The following is a 21592-nucleotide window of genomic DNA, read 5'->3' on the forward strand; positions in this document are numbered from 1 at the left end:
ACTTGATGCAACATATATTTATTTCTATGTTTAATTCATTATTTATAGAATCTTAATTCGATTGGAACAGTTCTCAGCTGGTGTTCTACTATGAGTGTTATGTTTACATCCATGAAAGTAAAAAAGTTTTTTAAGTTCAAGTTTCAGAGAAATCTGGGAATAAGAGAAAAAACCCATAAACAAGCCATTGAAAAAAATTGGCGGGTAATGTGGTATACCATGTTCTGTTAATATTGTATACTAAACCACATAACCGATGCATAGTATTTTAATTTGTAAATGAGTTGCGTTTTATTTAAATCATCTACAATGGATGCGTTTAAAGTTGGCGGCTGCCTAAGCTTACCAGAAGCTCCTCAATACATTCTTCGCTTCGTAGGAGACATTGAATGACTGATGCGAAAATAATATCCATCTCGTTGTTGCTAATAGCTCAGATAGCTTTCTTCAAATCTGCCGCTACCCATTTTCTTACTTCGCCTTTCTTTGGCACATTAGCCGACCAAATGGTTTATTGAAATTATTATAAAATTAAACATATAGACTAAATATGCTATATTGTTACATGTGTTATTCAATAGCAAAATATTCCCATTTGACTTTAAAATTAAATTAATGAAGTTTAAAACACGTGATTTTAGAAAAAAAAATATTTTTTAACAGATCACAAAAAAAGTCTACCACAATATCTCGCTAATTTTTTACAACTGACTATTTCCATGACCTGCAACAATGAAATACACTCACCCAATGTTAATTTTCTGAGATCATAAAACTCTTAAGCTTGGTACCGTTACTCCTATGCTCTTAGTTTTAGAGAAAAGTAGCTATACCACATTACCCGCCTATACCATATTACTTACTCTATAACTCTTAAAAAATAACGCAGTTTGTAGTGGAATTTTTCTGAAATTTTTAGGACTAGTTTGTGATGTACTTATAAAGGACTATAACCTTCTTAATGTAGGCAATTTTTTTAAGTTTATATTCAATTAACACAAAACAAACGACACGAAATATTTCATCTGCCATTTATTTAGTTCTCGAAAGTGTGAGAACATTATCAATAACGTATCTTAACCAAATATCGAATGAGATTTGTTGACTATTACAAAGGTTCTTTTGTATTTTTAAAAATCCTCGATAAATTGACGAACAGTTTTGTTCAAGAATTATTTGCTATTGCGAAATTTCATGTTGTAAACGATAGTAAACCTGAGCAGTAGGTTATCATTGCTTTAGATAAACATATAATTTTCTATTGAGAAATTGGCGAATTGAAATTTGTGGTTGATGTCAGAAGTTAGGTTTCCATACATAATCCATCCATTAGTTATGAATAGAGATGCCAAATGGGGAATCCCGCTCCCGAAAATCCCGGGGTTTTCGAGATTTCTTAAACCCCGAAGCCCGGGATTTTTTAATATTAAATCCCGGGATTTTCGGGATTTTCCAAATCCCGTTTTTCATAAATAAATAGGGGAAATTGTCATTTTTGTGTGCCTCTTTTATGCATTTTGACATTCTAAATGCCCGAATATCGTAAAGTGATGTTCAGCAAAGTTGTTAAGCTCAACTCCTGCTACAACATAGTTAATAAAATAAAGCGGTATTTTTGGTTTTCCTAGAGTGGGGCTCTGGAAAATCAATTCTTCACATTTTTTGTAAGTTATCTAACAAAACTCAATTTAAATCCTCTTCAAACGAAATTGATTTTATCTCAGATGAGGAGCTCAAACAAAATGAAAATATTTCGATTGCTCAAAGGCTAATAAATGTAAAAAAAACAAATAATAATAACGAAAACAAGTTATAATGTAGATTTGCAACTTGCAAAAGAAATAGATCACTTTATTTCTGAAGGAACAAGAGGAGAGTATACTTGTTATGTTAAATAAATATTACTCATACGCCTTTGAAAGAAAAATTAGAATTTAGTGGATAAAAAACACTGAGGGTATTCATTTAAAAAAATGGAAAATTACACTCTGATTTTTTTACACTTTTAAAAAACAAAAACAAGAAAAAAAGTTGTATTTTTTGTGGAATTTTGCTCATGTTTTTGTTGTGTAAAAGTGTAAAAAAATCAGAGTGAATTTTCCAGTTTTTTAAAATGAATAAATAACCTTACTATATTTTCAAAATTACTGAAATACTAAAATTTTTCTTAACCTGATATCTAATCACTTTCACTACGGATTCTTACTCCCTAATTAAGAATTAATAACGGAAGACAATTTAAAATATTTTGTATGAAAAAAATTCAGCAATTATTTGAAAACTAAGAGATTCTCATAGAAATTTTTAAAATAAATTGTCTGTTCATGTTTCTGAATTAAACCCTTAATAATAATTACAAAACAACTTTTAGCTTTTCTTGTTTCTAAAAATCTTGTCCAAAAATTTTTACATTTCTGATCATTGAATTATCAAACATTTAGTGGTAAGATTAAGTTATGACTATAAATGTGAGTAACATCCGAATTCTGAATCAATAATTGAATATAGTCTCATTCATGTATCAATATAATTCCCTTTTATAAAAAAAATCGGCCAATTAAAACATAATCAAATTAAGTGTATAATACATTAAATAGAATGAACATATTTCCACAAAGTTTAAATAATTTCTGTACACAGAGAAAACTCTTTTGGTTGTGATAACCCAATTTAAAGCTAATCAAATCATTTTGTCTTAATAACCGACAAATTTAAGTTAAGCCAACAAAAATTCAGATATTTAAATCGTAATTCTTGTTTCTCTAGAACTGAAAAAATCTAAGAATATAATCGAATCATTCGATCTGTTTTCTCTGTGTATGAATGAATATTTAAACTAAATCAAGTGTTGAGTGTGAAATGTTTGAAATGGTGATAATGATAATTAATGTTATGATGAATGTAATGAATTTTAAATGAGTTTTAAACAAATACCTTTACAAATGATTAGTTTACAATTGGTAATAATGAAATTAATTATTAATAACTTAGATTAAACGTTTATCATTAATAGTAATATTGTTAACATTATTATTATTATTTTTGTTTTTTTGTTTGTATTATTTAAGGCCGGCTCAATAGTAGCGTTAAGAGAGAATATATAAGAAACATTGTTAATGTTATTTAATTTGTATTAAGTTAAATGAATATGTAGTAGTTAAGTAAGTAAATAAGTAGTAATGTATGGAAAAATTATCTACCTTTAAGATTTATCCAACAGGAAATACAAATACAAAACTATATTTATTAAAAAAGAACGAAAAAAAACAAACTTCACGGGTTTTGAAGTACGAAAAAAGGGACGTTTAAACTAGCTAAACTATTTGTACACAAATTCGTTACATGTTGCCACACTTGAAAAGTATGGATAAATGGCCTGGGTTGTTTTTATTTGTTTACTAACCCTCAACTACATAAATATTAGAATGTATGGCTAAAACTACTAAATAAGCCACATGTTCTTTTTTGATTTTCGATACTACCTATATTCAATAAATTAGTTATTTGTTGTTTAAATTATTATCACTATTGTACTATTATTAATATTTGTTATAATCACTATCATTACTTATTTTTATGGACAAAATAAATACTATTTGTTTCTGTTTATAGTAAAATATTTTCAACATAAATTACTAAATGATTGTTAAATGGGGATAGTTGTTTTTTTTTTATATTTCTAAATTATAGCATAAAATTAATTTACATGAATACATACAATAAAATGTTTTGGAAATATTAAAATCAAATGAATTGTAAACTAAACGAAAAATGAGTTAAATTATCACTTACCTAAATTAGTAAATAATAAACTAAATACATGAATAAATCTAAATTTACTATGAATATTAAAATATATATACGTTTTATGAAAATAAATTATTTAGAGCAATATAATAATTTATATATAACTAAAAGGAAATATTAATTAGAATAATGTTCATTTATAACACATATAAGTAATGTATTTCTTCAACAATTTAAATTCACTCAAAAATATGGTTAAAAATATGCCCCTAAACTTGAAAAATATGCCTTACAAATTTTGAAATTTCAAAGCCCTTTAATTCCCTATTAATATTGGCTAGTTAAAAATCGGATTGACAAGACAATTTGTTTATTAAGCTCGGTACTCTGTTCGGTTTCATGTGAAAAAATATGTCAAAAACCATATAAAAATACTATCAATGAAATAACCGTGAATTTTTTTTTTTAAAAAATGTAATTTCAGTTATTACAATAGATAAATACACATAGATCGGAAACTCTCCTATCAAAAACCTATTGTTGATAATGTATTAATAGAAAAAAACTATGTGAAAACAAAAACATCACTCGTATGTGTGATTTTTTTTTTGAATAATTGTTTTGTTTGAGTTTTTTTCTAGTTTCCGCTCTATGCGTATTACTCTATGGTTAGTGTTTTTGTTTGACAACTGAGTTAGTTCGTTGACAGGAGACTTTCCGATCTAAGTGTATTTATCTATACCATATGTATCTGTACCATAGAGAAAATATGGTTTCAACTTTCACATAATTCATTTGCCAAATAGAATAACCTTACGTTTCTGAAGTTCGAAAATCTCTTAAGGACACAAATATATATCAGACATACTCGTGATGATTTTACTATCGATAATCAGAAAAATCGGCCAATAAATGTCTGGGATATGATCAAGACTGCCTCTGCCTCTCATTTTAAATCAAAATTTCCACTTTTAATTAAAAAAAGATTTTCCAACAAAATGGACCGCTTTTGAACATTTTCAATACCAAAAATTTTTGATCAACAGAGACTATTTGGGGAAAATCTATGGGAAATTGTACCTCGAAAGATCCGGTTATATGGGAATGGCAAACTATTTCAAAGCAGACGATTGATTCATTAATTGGTTCAATGCTTCGTCGCTGTGAAGCAGTAATAAAACAAGTAAGAAAGCTCTGCCGTATCTTATATACTCTTCACCAAATTATACTTCAAAATAAAAATTGTAATTATTTTTAGGTAAACAAAATTAATTTTTTTTTCAAAATTTTTTTGGAAATTTAAATTTTTTTTTTTAAATTTAAAATTTTTTTGTTTTTTCAATTTTTTTTCTTTTGGTGAAGAAAAAATTCTGGTTAAAAAATTTGACCCATTGTAGGTCCAACTTACTATGGTCTTATATACGTCGTTGGAAAGGTCTTTGAAATATCTATCATTAGATATCCATATTGTCTATATTAATGCCTTAGTAATCCAGATTTAGGTCAAAAATAAGTAAAAATCAAGGTTGTCCTGGTTTTTTCCTCATATCCCAGCCATTTGTGGACCGATTTTGCTGATTTTAAGTAGGAAACTTCTCGAAAGCATGTCTGACAGAATTATTGAAGATTTGGATCTCGAAGACTGGGGTCTTCAGAAAATTGATTTCAACAGACAGACGGACATGACATAATCGACTCCGCTATCTATAAGGATCCAGAATGTATACACTTTATAGGGTCGGAAAATTATATTGTGGAAATTACAAACGGAATGATAGACTTATACATATATACCCTTCTCACGAAGGTGAAGGGTATAAAAAGGGGTACTGAGTCACTAAAAGGGCCAAACTATTTTTGTAAAACTTAAATCTAGGTTTCCATTGTTTTGTTAGTACTATAATAATAAATTTTTATAAGTTTGTTTTCTATTTTCAGAATTTAATTAATTAAATTCAAAGTCAGCAAAGTTGTCAACAAAACTGGTGACTTGGATACACTTATCCATAGGTTTCCTTCAGGGATGTACATATGAGTTTGTAACAATATTTTGTACAAAGGAAAAATTAATTTTTTTAATTTTTCTGACAAAAAATTTTGGGGGTTGAAATTAAAACTGAAAATATAGTTGTAAATTTTAGTATTGAAAACTAATTTAAATAAATTTATTTTTTCATAGAAATTATAGAATAAAAAGCAGACATATTTATAAACTCTTTGCAGATCAAATACATCAAATTTAAATGTAATAAGTTCTGAAATGTGTTTAGGTCGCTTTTTAAAATAATGTTGAGAAGTGCCCAGCAGTTAGACAGTAATTGTCACTTGGCTGACTCCAATTTATATATTTTGGGTCATTTGTCAAGTATGTGCTCTTTGTAGTGCAGAGTGAAATTAATTGGTTACTTTATACATCCCAGGTAATCTAACGTGAAGACAATTGTCGCTTAAGTGTCTCTAAGTAATCAAGAGTGTAATAAAGTGATGAATGTGAATGTTTATTTTTTACTGCACGTTTTGTGGGTAATTCCTACAAACTCGTTTTATACAAAATGTGTTGATATAATTCTCATACATTCTCATACTCTATGTAAACAAGAGTGAAGATAATTGTGACTTTATTGTCTCTAAGTAACCAAGAGTGTAATCACTTTAAACGTATATTTTGTACTACACTTATTTTACCCACCAGAATTAAGCTATTGAAGAGTTGTCGGAGGAGGGTTCGTTTACAAGCAATCGCTTTTGGGTTTATTAATTGAATATTAGGAAAATGGAAACATTTGGGGTATTTACACGATCTGCTATTAGTCATAATATCCTAATATATTATAATAGTTGTTGTGTTTCAAAACAAAAATAAGTATTATTTTATGACAAAACAATAAACATAGTTCGAATAGTCTAATTAGTTTAGAACTTTTTTGTTTGAAACACAACAAAAATTTGATAAAACTATCATAATATATTAGGACATTATGATAATATGACCAAATAGTAGACATTTTGAATACCCCAATTGTATATTTTTTTGTGGGTCTACGACCAATATGAAATAATTAATAATATTTAGATTACTAAATCAAATAATTAAGGTAAAAAATAATATGAACAATTTTGAGTAAAGAAAATTTTACAGTTTAATAACTAAAGGGCATTAATGGGAAAATTAATAAGAAAAACAAACAATAATAAATTACTTAATACAATTATTATTAAAACTATATATTGTTCGTACGGTTATGAAGGAGCATAACACACATATAAAGAATTATGATTTAATCAGCTTAATAAACCAAAATATGTTAAATAAGAAAATCGATTCGTACTTTGTATTTATTATGTATGTAATAATCTATTTTTTATCTATATATTTATAAACTACTTAATAGGATTTAACTACAAATACATGTATTGTATTTGTAATACAATAATATATTACTAAATATATGTATGTATGTTTATAAAATATGCCATTAATATTATACTAAATAAAGATGTTACATAAAATCTATTTATTATTAATAGCTAAGGAATTTATTTATGTAGATATGTATGGATTTTGTAACAATACTTATGTACATATATAAATATTGTAGGAAAATAATAATAAAATTATTAATCAAAGGAATTTGTTTTATTGACTAGAGTTGTCTGATTGTGGTTTAAATGAATTAAATTTGTTTAAATACACATTTTTTATATTCATTTTTATATAGAAATTAATCTACACTTGAGCTTATTTATACTCTTCAAGTAATAATTAAGTTGACTCATGACAGCTTATATTCCCTATAATAGATCTAAATTGTAACAACTTTGATCGATTATATTTAAAGAGCTTTCTGCAAAAACATGCTAAGTCACAGGGAAACAAAAATGTATTTTTTCTGTAAATTTTTTTTACATTATAGGATACCAATCCCCGAAAAATCCCCATAGAACTTGGATACTATAAATAAATAATGAAGTATAAAGAAGAAATATAATTCCTAAATGGATGCTTTTCCTCCAAAAATATATTTAATTTCATTTACTGTAAATTAGTTTTAATGACAGCTTTCAAATGTCACTATACTTTCAACAAAAATTCTTAATCGAAAGACAACTCTAGTATAAATTTTAGACTATCTATGTTTGAATGGTTATTTAGACAAACATTTTAATAAATTAATAAAACAGAATTTAGAACCTGGCACTCATATCACAACTTACTAATGATAATAAAATTTGTATTAGGAAAACAAAAAACTTTAAAATAAATCACATTTTTTACACAATAAATCATGATGATGAGATATTGAGATAAGGTTGTTATTACTACTGTTATACACATATAGTACTAACTATAATTATTCTATTATGAGGACGATAATATGATAATGTTGTATGTATGTTTTATTTTAAAATATTGTACTACAAAATGTATTTTCTACAATTCACATAAATAAATTGGGGAAAAGGAGAGACAATTTAAAGGGGAGAAGAAAAACCCGGCTAAGAGTTTAATTAAAATAAAGTAATAATATAAAAAAATAAACAAATAAAATTTAAATAATAAATAGAAAAACAAGATAACCGAAACAAAATACATAATAATAAAATATGATAATAAAAATATGAAATATTATGCATAAATATACCAGTAATATAAAACTATAAAGAAAATAAAAATATTAAACAGAAAAACCAACTTAAAAATCCTTTTTTGAAATGCACACAGGCGTCTGGTAGTTATGGTGGTAAGAGTCACGTTTAACATTCGCAAATGGAAATATATTTAAGGGGTCCGAGAAGCAGCGGAATATAAACATGATAAAAATGCAAACAAAAATCAAGTATGACAAAAAAAAAAAAAAACAAAACACTACAATCATTATAATGACACAGGAATGAAATAACAAAAAAAAAAAAAAATACTAAGAAAAAATAACATAAATGAAACGATTTAGATTCAAACAGACTTTGCTTAAAAAGTTAAGTATTCCTTCGTTCATAAATAAAGAAAGTCAAGGTTTTGTCTTTAGAGTGCAAAAAGGAATTAAAATTATATTCATAAAATGCAACTGGTAGGAATAAATATGAATTTTACTATTTCATACGGATTACACAGGCAGTTCTCTAAGTTATTTCAAATTTAATTTCCAAATAATACAGGCCGATACAATTTGAAGAACATCGAAACCCAGAAACTAGAGTATACTATTTGCTCTGAATCAGAATCTGACCTCAGAAAATGCAACTGGTAGGAATAAATATGAATTTTACTAGTTCATACGGATTAAACAGGCCAACAAAATCTCAGCAGTTCTCTAAGTCATTTAAAATTTAATTTCCAAATAACACAGGACGATACAATTTTAAAAAAAAGTCGAAACCCAGGAACTAGAGTATACTATTTTAATAGTATGATTTGCTGTGAATCCGAATCTGACCTCAGAATTTGGCCATCATTTTTGAGATATCTTAACATAAAGTTTAAAGAAACCATTCGAGATGCTATAACAGCGAGATGAGTAAACACCATCATAGTGGCAAAAATATTATCCCAATGTCCATCTTAAATTATACCAATCTGCTCATGATCACTTTCTGAGTCGATTAAGAACAGGTCGTAAAATCAAAATTTGGGCAGAAAAGCTTTGAGTTGATCATTCATGAAGCTACTGGAAGGAAGATGGTGCAGCAAGTCGGTGTTTAGTTTATCATAGGCGCTGTTAGAGTTAACTTTAACTGTGATTTTCATCTTGAAGATGAAGTTTTTTTGATGTATGTCCATGTTTGTATGACAAGGGCTAAAAATTTGATTCAAATAGTAAATCAAATTTGCAAGATATAGCCTGAGAAAATGATCACTTTTTTGAAAAAATTACACCGAGGACCTAAATCTTTGGGGGACCGTAAAAAAAGTACATGTCTTTGGGCAAAACTGGTCTTTTATCATGTACTGGTGTCCGTATATGGTTATATTTCCATGACTTAAAAAATTACACACAGTGTAAAAAAGAATTGTTACAATTGTATACTACTAAACTGCTTTTATATGCAATCAAAAGTATCCGGTTTATTTTAAAAGGTAAAAACGTAACAATATTATATTTATAATTAGTCATATTTAGCTTCCATATACCTTTTAAAAGAAAACTGTTTACACTCACATAAGACTATACTTTCTTACTTTTTATTATACCCTTCACCTTCGTGAGACCCTATAAAGTATTGTTACGAAATTGTACTTGAATTCAAATATAACGATTTTAAGGGCTGATTTAAAAGTAGCATAATGCTTTCAAATAACAGTGCAAACTGTAACATATCTGTGGGCATTATTAAATAAAAGTTTTCAGTCGTAATCGTAAGTTGGCAACGCTGTATATTCGAATTCGAATATTCAGTTAAAGAACATTGTAGAAAGTACACAACAGATGGCGTATGTATTAGTAAGATCTAGAATATTCGAACTTTGACAGTTAAAGAGCAATCTAGAGTGCAGATGGCAGTGTTATAAATAGTGGCAGAGGTAGCTGTCGTTAGTCAGTTTATCAGAGACGCTTTTCGAATACACATCAACTGAGTGCCTTAAAGTGTGTAGTGTTTTTCAAGTAAATTCGTGTACATTAGAAATTGTGTCTGTATTTCTGCGAATTTACAAAATTGTATAAAAAACATTGAGTGACTATTTAATTCTGTTGTTGTTGTACATTTGAATAAATAAAGAGTTGTTACCATTTTCAAACTACTAAACGGCTTTTATTTGAAATCAAAAGTATCCGGTTTATTTAAAGGAAATAAACCAACGTTTTAAAAAGGTTAAAACGTAACAGTATATATATTCTGGATCCTTATAGATAGCGGAGTCGATTAAGTCATGTCCGTCTGTCTGTCTGTTGAAATCAATTTTCTGAAGATCCCAAATTTCTTCGGGATCTTCGGGATTAAAATTTTAAAAATTTAAAAAAAAATTACAAATTTTTAATTTAAAAAAAAAATTTTAAACAATTCGAAAAAAAAAATTTTCCAAACAATTCAAAAACAACATTGCAAAAAAAAAAATTTTTTTTACCTAAAAATATTTAAAATTTGAAGTATTTTGAAGTACAATTTGGTAAAGGGTATATAAGATTCGGCACAGCCGAATATAGCTCTCTTACTTTTTTTATAGATTTTATTATCAAATGAATAGGTCAATTATGAATTCAGTTGTTAAACAAATGGAGTTTGGTTATCAGTTTTCGATAAGGATCGCAGATAGTTAATATATATGGAAATTCACATACGCCATGATGAAAGGAATAAACAGGCAATATTCCTATTGCCCTGCATATATAATTTAAATTTGTGTGCCTTTTTATATTGACTATTTCTTACAAAAAGAGGTCAAGTGAAATTTGTAAGAAAATTTCAAAATGTTTGCTCTATTAAAGGTGATTTTTGCTTTATTTTTAAGTTTGTAAAACATTCATTTAAATTGATTTAAACTTAAAGAAGTTTTATAAGGCTTTTCATAGTCAAGGCGGTCAAGCTTGACGTGACCAAACGTTTAGAATATGCAAATTTATGTTACTTACAGCTAGTTTCTTACTTGTCAGTTAAACGTAGCTTAACACGATGTTAAGTTAAACCTGAAACAAATTTAGGCGGACTTTAACCAATGATTGTTTTTCTCACTAATGGATTACTAACTGGCAATTATGTTAGCATTGCTTTTCAGTCAAATGCCAATACTTAAAAAAGCACCAGCGTACATAACTTTTTCGTAAATTTTAACTTTGTAAAAGAAAAAGTGACATTAAAGTAAATCAATCAAAACAAAGAACTGCTGTTCTGAATTATTTATTTTATTTTCCAGCTGTTTGTGCTTAGACTTAGGTTTAGCTCGCCTATGATGATTAGTTAAACCTAGATTATATACTAAATAAACAATTAGTGAAAAACACAATTTTCAGTTTAAGCAAGGTTTAAACAAAGAATGTGGATCATCTTCATCCCAAAAACTAGCTCTAAGGAACATACTGAGCAATATAAATAATAAAAAAATTCAATATAAAATTCTCAGAAACAAATAACTATTGTTATTGTTATAATTTTTAGTTGAAAAATATAAATTTTCCGAGAAAACTTAATAAAAAATCAAGCATAAATAACGGATAAAACGCGTACAGAATACAGTATTTTGTGAAACATTTGAACGCTAGCACAACCCAGCAGTTTGAAAAGTGTCAATTGGAAACCTCTTACACTAGTTATATTACTACCCTGCAGTTCATTGAACTAGTTCCGCCCCGCAACTCTTAATAACAAATTGAGAGCAGTAAAAATAAGAGCTCTTAGTGATTAACGCATTTGACTATAACACGAGTTATGAGTTGAACATCAATATCGCTCTCTGAAAAATGTATTTATTTTTTCCTAAATGCTGAAGTATTATTACTGAATTTAATAAATTCACCAGTCAATAACGTTGCTCGTGGGTTGAAAATTCATTAGTAGTAGTTCTCATTGGCGGAACTAGTTCAATGAACTGCAGGGAAGATTAAAAAAAGTATGTGTGTAAAATTGAGAAGGGGATATAAATATTTCCCGGAAACAACTACACACACACACTATTGTAAGAGCGACGAAAAAACAACAACTTGCAGTTACGCAAAACGGAAATGTTCGAATCGCAATAATAGAAAAAATATATAAAAACATTTAATAAAATAAGAATCAAATAAATGTAATTAAAAAGTTAATTGGTATTTTCTGTGTGCATTTCCACTAGGAAGAAGAAGGAAAAAAAAACAAAAACTAAATAATGACAATCCAGACGACAAGCTCGTATGGTTGCATTCCAATAAAACTGGTAATTATATCAATTCAATTAAAGAACATAATAAATAAATATATATTCATATATAAAGCAGAACCAAAAGAAACGAGTATTTAATAAATCATAAATAAAATTAAATAACTAATTTTAAAAAATTATAACTATAAAATACACTAAACTATAAAATAATAAAAATACATATGTTTAAATAGTTAGTAACCACAACCAAAAATGAAAACGAAAAAATGAAAAAATGAAAGGAACTATTAAATACAAAAAGGGGGTGAGGGTGGGGGGTGAGTATTACTTGCATGCAAACAAACGTACAATGGCCGGCCTATGTAGTACCCAAACACCCACTTTGGCCATTTGAGCTTGAACGCCCTTTGCCTGTAGTCCTTTAACAGCTCCTTCAGCATATGCAGGACATTCGAAATCCACAAAACCATAACCTACAATTTCCAAAACGGGCGAAAAAAACCGTAGAGAAAAAAGAAAGAGAAAAGTAAAAAAACAAGTGTCAGTATTATTTAAATATTTTAGTTGTAGTAAATATAACATTTCTAAAATACATGCTTATTTATAATTAAGAAATCTACAAGTTTTATTAACTAAATATTATCAATATCAGGTATTAACAACTAAAATAAATTTTTGTTTCGGATGTTCTCATGTTTAAATTGTATGTTTTTAGAACAACCTTATACATGATATTGATAATGCTTAAGGTATTTTCAGACTAATAATACTAATAAATTTAGCAGAAAAATATCAATGTTAAACAGTAAAATATTTTGAATAATAGTGAGTTGAACACAAATGCATTTTCTCTTAAATGATTTCTTGACATACTGACCCCCATTTTCTCAATCTCTGGTTATCGTTTTTCGTAACGATAAACCTCCAATTAACTTTTGTTTTGTATGAGAACTGTCAGTTTATTGTTACGATAAAAAATAACCAGAGATTGAGAAAATGGGGGCGAATGTTTTTACCACCATTTCAATTTTGAAAAGTATTAATATTGTCATCTGAAAATACCTTTAATAATTACTTTATTTTATAATATGTAGTAGTAACCCGGCTGTAAATGTATGTTATGTGTTTAAAATACGACATATTACTTATCCAATTGTGGCGAAAAGCTGAAAATTTTGAAAAATTTTATGTAAGAAATATCAATTAATTTAAATCCAATTATAATATCCTAAATAAAACACGTGTGTAGGGATTCGTTACGTCACCTGTCAGAGAGTGTCAATTTAACCCATCGTAGGCCAACGCCTTGTTAAAGCGACAGGTCGCTTTTATATAAGGTGTTGCAACTAGAACCAGTCCCTATCCGTACGAAAAACTAGTCTTACAAGAAGTTTTGTTTCAATAATCTTAGCTGTAGGGAAATATCGTTTTAGTGTGCAAAAGTAAATGGTGATTCATTTAGAGATTTTATTATCATTTGTTTTTTGTCATCTTTTTATTTTAGGTCAGCATTGTTTGACAATTCATCATGGAAGAACTCACTCCGCAACAAAGTCTCCAAACTATTCAGCTGTGTTACGAAAAGAAATGTGTTTCGTACCCTTCAAGCAACATATGATTTGTATCATCGATAATTTTGATGATCAGCTAATTTCTCGTTCCGTACCTCGTGTGATAGATATCACACCTCCTCTTTCTTTGTGTCGTCAAAAGTATTCATCGATAAGCCAGTTATGATTCAACAATTGGCAGCCAACATTGCTTGCGTAATTCGTGAGATACCGGTAGCAATGCTGGAAAAAGTGATCGACAATTTTATCTTCCGGATTAATCACCTACAGCGTAGTCGCAGCAAATATTAGCATGACATTATCTTTAAAAAGTCAATGTCAGAGGTTGTTCTTTCGGGCCATTATTTTAAGTGTTTTATTTATAATTAGAATAAGCTCTAAATGAATCACTCATTATTACCAGCCAATATCTTTCAATTGTTATGAGTTGGGACTAAAGGATCGAAATAATGAATTCATAGTTCAATTCTAAAAATCAAATTATATGTTATTATCTTAATCATTCAATCAAAGAATTCAAAAACAAATCGAACGAAGAAAAATTATTTTCATTTTTTTAAAAAGATTGAATGAAATTTATTAGCTCAATTCACAATCGGTGTCGTAGCGTTGTATCCATAGAGAATTATACATAGAGACGAGACACTCCGAATTGTCAAACAAAAATACAACAAATAGTATTTCTGATACAACAACAAAATACATTGACAACAGACTTAGGTTTTTGACAATTCCGTCTCGTCTCTATGTTACCCTATGGTTGTATCGTTTTATGTCGTAATTTTTTTTATTAATATTTCATTTTTGTTTCGAAAAAAATTAGTTTGAAAAATATTTATGACAAACAACTTACAATGCTACGACACCGATTGTGAATTGGGCATGAAAAAATTTAAATTTGAGTTAATCCAACATAGAATGAATTCTGTTTAAATAAAAGCCGCATAAAAACAATATAATTGCTTTGAAAATTCATTCTTTATAGAATTAAATCCATATTGAATAAATTAAATTTTCTTTAATTCAAATCCATTACAAATTAGTATAATGCAATTACTTAAATGATACAATTTTTTATCAATTTCAATCTATCACTAAAAAACTTTAAAAAATGTTTTCATAAATGAATTGAATGAAGTAATTATATTTTCATTAATTTTGATTAGATTAGAATTAATAAAAATTTAAACATTTAAAGATTTAATGCATTTCAATATGAATTAAAGCCATTTTGAATTAATCGTTGTTGAATTTAAGTAAATTGTATTCAAATAAAAACAAATCGAGTCGAATGCCTTTTATAATTCATTCCTTATAGAATCATTAAAATTTTCTTTAATTCTTTTAAATTACAAAATAGCTTAAAATTGTATGACTTAAAAAAGCGGGATTTTTAGCTATTATTTTGAAACATTAGTATAATAAAAATCTTTCTGGCAATATATGGATTTCGAGCCAAAAAAACTGAGCATCTTTTGAGGCCAAGAATGAGTCAAGCCTATTTCGGATACTCTATTATGAAGGGAAGTGTATTCCAGAGTAAGCGTTCTGCAAGGTCTTTGCTATAAGGCGGGTGAGGCAAAACTTCCAACCATTTCTTTCTAAATAGTTTTTAACAGGTATTGCAACATGTGTACGAGTATTGTCATGATGGAATATTATGGTTTCATGTCTGGCCGCATATTCTGGACTCGCTTCAAACCAATTATGTTTGATCAGATTTTAGCAGCCTTTTGCTCCTACTAAATAGAGAGCATTACTTTAGCGCCATGGATATTTGGCTTTGGTGTCGATTCAGCTGATTGGCCGGGTTTCACGTACTATCTCTTACGCTTCGGGTTATTGTAATGAATCTATTTTTCATCTCAAGTAATGATTCGGTGCAAAAATTATTTTTTTTTATAGCGTTCAAACAGCATTTCGAATATCCAAAATTGTTTTCAAGGTCTCTCAATTCGTATGGATGAATTCTGCTTTTGGATGAATCCTGCTGTTCGCAAACGTTTTGAAATTGCTGCTTGAGTACGTGATCTTGTTGAGTTTGACAACAATCTTCTTGGAGCCTCCAATCATGGTCTTTAAACTTTTTTGGCTGGCCTGGGCGATATTTGTCTTAAGTGTCAAAATCACAATTTCTGAACCGACAAACCATATCTCGCACGTTGTAACCAATGGAACACACTCACCATAAACCTTGATGAGCTAAACTTCCAGAATATGTAAATCCCGAATTTTAAAGTCATACACCCAATTGATTCAAATCCTAAGAACAAGTTACATCTAAGACCAATTTGATCTCCAAACATTTGATAAATTGAAAAACTGTTTATGAATGTGGCGGTAAATTCTAGGATTCCAAAATTTTCTAAAATAATAATAGAATTACTTCGTCTCTTGTCATATTCGAGAGATTAAGCTCCCATCAACAACTATATGTGTTATAATTTTAATAGATATTATAGAAAGAACATGGAATATGGATAATAAAAACTTCTTTTCTCTGTTGAAATCTGACCATCTATTGATTGTGATATTTATTTTTTAATTTAATAATTGTGTATGAACTTAGTTTCAATTCGTATTGTTTACAGGTAAATAACCGATCATGTTCGTCCTCTGGTGGCAATGAGTGCCAACCGCTGATGTAGTGTATATTTTAAGCGAGTGAGTAAATGGGAAATTATTTTTAAAATTTTGACAAATCGTATTTTGTTTGTGTCTTTAGCTATAGTTACATAGTTAAATGAGTTTTTGTTTGTTTTAATAAGGTTTAATTATTTAGTTTGTTTAGTTTTTGCAAATTATGTCAAATGCTAATTTGGAAGTGTAAGGGCGTGCACATGCAAAGCCCTAATAAAAGCATAAATCAAATAATATTCTTAATTATTTTGTTGAACTATAGCTAGTGTTTTTAAAACCATGCTTTGCTTTTTTGTTTCAAATTTAGACTTAAGCCAATTTGAAAATTAATTTAATTTGTAAAACGAAATTTATAATTTCAATATCACATTTTCTTAATATAGTTTTCAAATCAATTCAAAGCATTTTAATTTACAAAACCTACATTAGCATTAATATTTAATTATTATTTTGTATTTTTATTTGATTATTACTAAAAAATATGAAATATGTACTAAAGGGCTATTCTAGTCGAATTAAGGGTGAGGTTTATGTTCCAAATTAACCTGAAACAAAAGGGGTTTTAAACGCAATATCTTCCAATGAGTAGTGTTAAGGCCAAAATTTGTTTATAGCCCTAAAGTACAATTTCAAACATTGCTATAAAAAAAATTTATTTAGTTTTAAATATATATGTAAGTATATAAAGATTTCAAATAATTTTCTACAAGTTTAATAATGAATAATAGCAAGTGCAATTTATGATTTATGAATGATTTAATCAAATCAAAATAAATAATAAATAATTAAACTAATAACAAAAACCAAACAAAAAAAAACTACATATTTTTATTTAACTAAAAACTCTAATTAAAAATTTATATATATAATAAAAACTCCAATGGAGACAAACAAAACTAAAAAAAAAAGTTAAATTAATTACACATATTAAACAAAATAATTAATTAGTAAAAACCAAACACATTGATATAAATAAAATAATTGAGAATACAAACATACACACTCAATGAGTGTATGAGTGTATTCACACAAATATAAATAGACACTCATACATATAAATATAAATATAAATAAGTACAAAATACAATAATGGAAATAAAAAAAATATAAAACTAAAATTGATGAAAAACGGTGAAAAGCAAAAAATACCTTTACATTTATTTGTTGTTTTATCTAAAATAGCCTTGGTGGATATAATAGTTCCATATCTGTGTGTTGGAAAAAAAAGGAAAGACATGAAAATAAATCAGAAAAAAAATAAACAATAAACAATAAGAGAAAAGGGGAAGAGAAAAAAAATTTCACATGAATTGTTTATAGGAAAAATGACAATAAGATTATTGTTAAATGAAATAGTTATATGTTACTTTTTTATTTAAATACGAGTATATGTTTCATTTAATTGTATACAAATTGATCTTTTGCATTATAAAACAGTGTTATACAGCTATATGTATATCAAAATTAGGTAGAAAAGTCGCGGACCTAGTGCTGAATATCACATAATTTGACAATCGTAGGCAAGCTAAATTACATACTGTGGGTCATATTATGATTGCTTTGGATAATTATATGATTACTGCAGAACATATTATGATCATGTATATGGCAATGATATTATGACTATATTTGATCATAATATGATATTTAATGGTAATAATAATGATCATAATATGTTTGGACTACGATCATAAATCATGTCACAATATGTTGATCTTAGATTAGGCTTACCACAACCATGTTTTATCTCTGTGTGTATGAGAACCCGGACATTTCATTACCGACTCTTTAGAACAATGCAATTCGTAATGCTATATTATGGGCCATTTGGAGAAATAAGGAAAACTAACTAATGCGATCTTTCTACTCAAATGAAGTACAGCACTTGCTAGGCATACACTTACTTCATTTTATTACTTCACTAAATGTGGTATTTACAATTTAATTTAACAAAGTTATTTTTTGGTTCGAAAATGTCAAATTTTGTACCAATTTGGAAAAACAACACACCGATTGCTCACCAAAGCTTATGGTGAATGTGTTCCTTCGGTTTATACAAGCAAGAGATGGTTTGTGCGGTTTAGAAGTGGTGATTTTGACACGGAAGACAAAAATCGCCCAGGCCGTCCGAAAAAGTTTGAAGAATTGGTGGCATTACTCCATGAAGATTATTGTAGAACTAAACAAGAGCTTGCAAAATCACAGGGAGCTATTAAGCAGCAATTTCAAAGCATTTGCAAGCATTTCATCCAAAAGCAGTATTCATCCAAAAGCAGGGAAATTGGGTACCATACAAATTGAAGCCGAGTGACCTTGAAATACGATTTTGCCTGTCCCAAATAATGCTTGAACGCTATAAAAGTAAATAATTTTTGCATCGAATCATTACTTGCGATGAAAAATGGATCCATTACGATAAGTCGCGTAAGAAATCGTATATGAAGCCCAGCCAACCAGCCGAATCGACACCAAAGCCAGATATCCACGGCGCTAAGGTAATGCTCTCTATTTGGTGGGACCAGAAGGGTCTATTATGAGCTCCTAAAATCTGACCAAACCATCACATGGAACCTGTACTAAACGCCACTGATTCATTTGAAGCGAGCATTGGCCCAGAATATGTGGCCAGACATGAAACCTTAATATTTCATCATGACAACACTTGGCCACATGTTGCAATACCTGCTAAAATGTATTTAGAATGAAGTGGTTGGAAAGTTTTGCCTCTACCGCTTTAAAGTTTACTACTATTTGTTTCGATGCTGAATGTTCTCTCTGGTATACGCTTGACTATGGAACAGAGCATACGATATTGGCTTGATTCGTTCTAGGCCTCAAAAGATTCTTTGGCTCGGAATCCATATGTGACCAGAAAGATGGGAAAAGGTCATAGCAAACAATGACCAATACTTTGAATAAATTTATTTTGTAACAAATGTTTTAAAATAGAAGCTAAACATTTGAAAAAAGGGCGCAAATTATTTGATTTTTTTTTTAAGGTAATGAAAATCCTAAAATCTATCCATCGATAACAATTTAAAAGTTTCGATTTGTTGGAGATTTTCATGATCTTAAAAAAATCAAAAAATCACTGGTGTTTACTTACTTTTGAGGCTCTCTGTAGTTATGTAGTTTCTTTTGAAACACAAAAACAATCACATTTGGAACTGTCATTATTAAATCTAGTTCAGAATTCTAGAATCCAGCACATTATGGGAGTAATTCAGCATCGGTCATTCTTAAATTAATCTTATTTAAAGATCACTTCAAGATTCAAATTAAAATTCTAAGAACACGAGAGATCGTTTTGTTTAATGAGAGCAAGGTTGCCAATTTAGCCATTTTCCGGCTAGATCTAGCGATTTTATTTTCATTTAGCCATAAAAAATGGCTAGATTTAATCTAGCCGGAAGATTTAGGCATTTTATTTTGTCCTAGCCTTTTCTATTTTAAACTTTTCTTGAATTTTTTTTAAAAAAATATACCAATATTTTTAATCAAATGACAAATAATAGTCTTTTTTTAAAAAAATCTTACGTAGTGGATTTGATGGGAATAGGCTGCGTAATTGTTTCCAAAGCAAACACAACATTTAATGGATCCGATTTTGTTTATAATTGCCCAGAAATTTGTTTAATTTATCAAAAAGACACCAATTAATATTGATATTACAATTTTTTAATATGCTAAGAAATGTAATATTTTATACATATACTATTAAGTCTAAATAAAAAGCCAATATTTATGAATTTGTATTCAGTCATTTTGGGTTTTAGCCATTTCTAGCCATTTTTAATTCAAAATCTAGCCATTTTCTGAGCTGAAGAGTTGGCAACCTTGAATGAGAGCTCCAATTGAGAATTAAGCTCTTGTCGAATCTGTTCATGCTGCCTGGAAAAAAAAGTTTTTTCAAGGAACTTATAAAGTGCCCTGGAGACGATCAAATAAACACATCAATCACATAGTTGTGTGCGTGCAGTCGTTCATTTTCGGCTACACGCACACGTTGTCGGCAATGATTGATGAAAATCAAAATGTTTTGATTTTTTTATTTGACGACTGATTATTTGATCGTCTCCTGTTGTGATTGACAATCAAATTTCATTTGCTTGTATGGATGAAAAAAAAAATATTCATATTTTATATATTTTACGTCTCTGATTAATAAAAAAAACTCAGTTTCTTCGAAATTTTTGGTAATAATGGAAAAGTGCGTGATTGACGTATTTATTTGTACGTCTTCTTTAAAGCTTCAAGCATACGACACTCATACATATGCACTGATTGACGGGTTTATTTGGTCGTCTTCAGGGCACTTAAAGCTTGAAATGATTGAAATGTATTTCCACAATTATAGCTTTAAAAAAGAAAACGTATACAATATCTCTAATAGGCCTACGCCTTCCAAATTTAACCACTTTTTCCGACTAAGTATTTTGTTTGTAATTCTACTCATTAAAAGATTTCATTTGGAAATATCAATTTACTATCTAGAATTCAAGGGCTTTAAGAATATTATAAAATCTTTGAGTTTAGACAAATCACAAAAAATTCGAAAGAGTTTAAAAATTTAGGTTATCCTACTTTAAAACCTCCCATTGCTCCCGAGGGGTCTTTAGGGTCCGTCTTCAAAAAATAAACTCGTTTACTCCTCTGCTACGCCTGTGTGAAATTTTAATCGTATCAGCCAGTTAAAAATTGCAGTTTTATTTCCAACTATTTGGATTCTGCCTCACTCTGCTCTTTGATAGAAATGAGGGCACACAATTTTAAATTGTTTGTTTTATAAAATAGGAAATAATTTTGAAGAAAACGACAACACTGTTTTATAATACACTTTTCA

The 21592-nt window shown here is 28.4% G+C and overlaps 2 protein-coding genes across 7 annotated transcripts in view; both read right to left on the reverse strand.

Annotated features, from left to right (window-relative positions):
* nSyb (neuronal Synaptobrevin) overlaps window positions 1-21592 on the reverse strand; it is a 311043-nt gene that overhangs the window by 75098 nt on the left and 214353 nt on the right. The gene's annotated exons all lie outside the window — the stretch shown is intronic.
* Window positions 1-21592, reverse strand: part of shep (alan shepard) — a 624596-nt gene that overhangs the window by 12328 nt on the left and 590676 nt on the right. For 4 of the 6 annotated variants that reach the window (XM_065504089.1, XM_065504092.1, XM_065504094.1 and 1 more), the window contains 2 exons: window positions 17899-17957; window positions 12887-13011 (listed from right to left, as the gene is read on the reverse strand). In XM_065504089.1, the coding sequence (XP_065360161.1) occupies window positions 12887-13011; window positions 17899-17957 (184 nt within the window). The remainder of the gene's footprint in view (window positions 1-12886; window positions 13012-17898; window positions 17958-21592) is intronic. The other 2 variants (XM_065504090.1, XM_065504091.1) reach the window with 2 other exon arrangements.

Source organism: Calliphora vicina, chromosome 3 (genome assembly GCF_958450345.1).
Source record: "Calliphora vicina chromosome 3, idCalVici1.1, whole genome shotgun sequence".
In the NCBI taxonomy this organism is placed as follows: Eukaryota; Metazoa; Arthropoda; class Insecta; order Diptera; family Calliphoridae; genus Calliphora; species Calliphora vicina.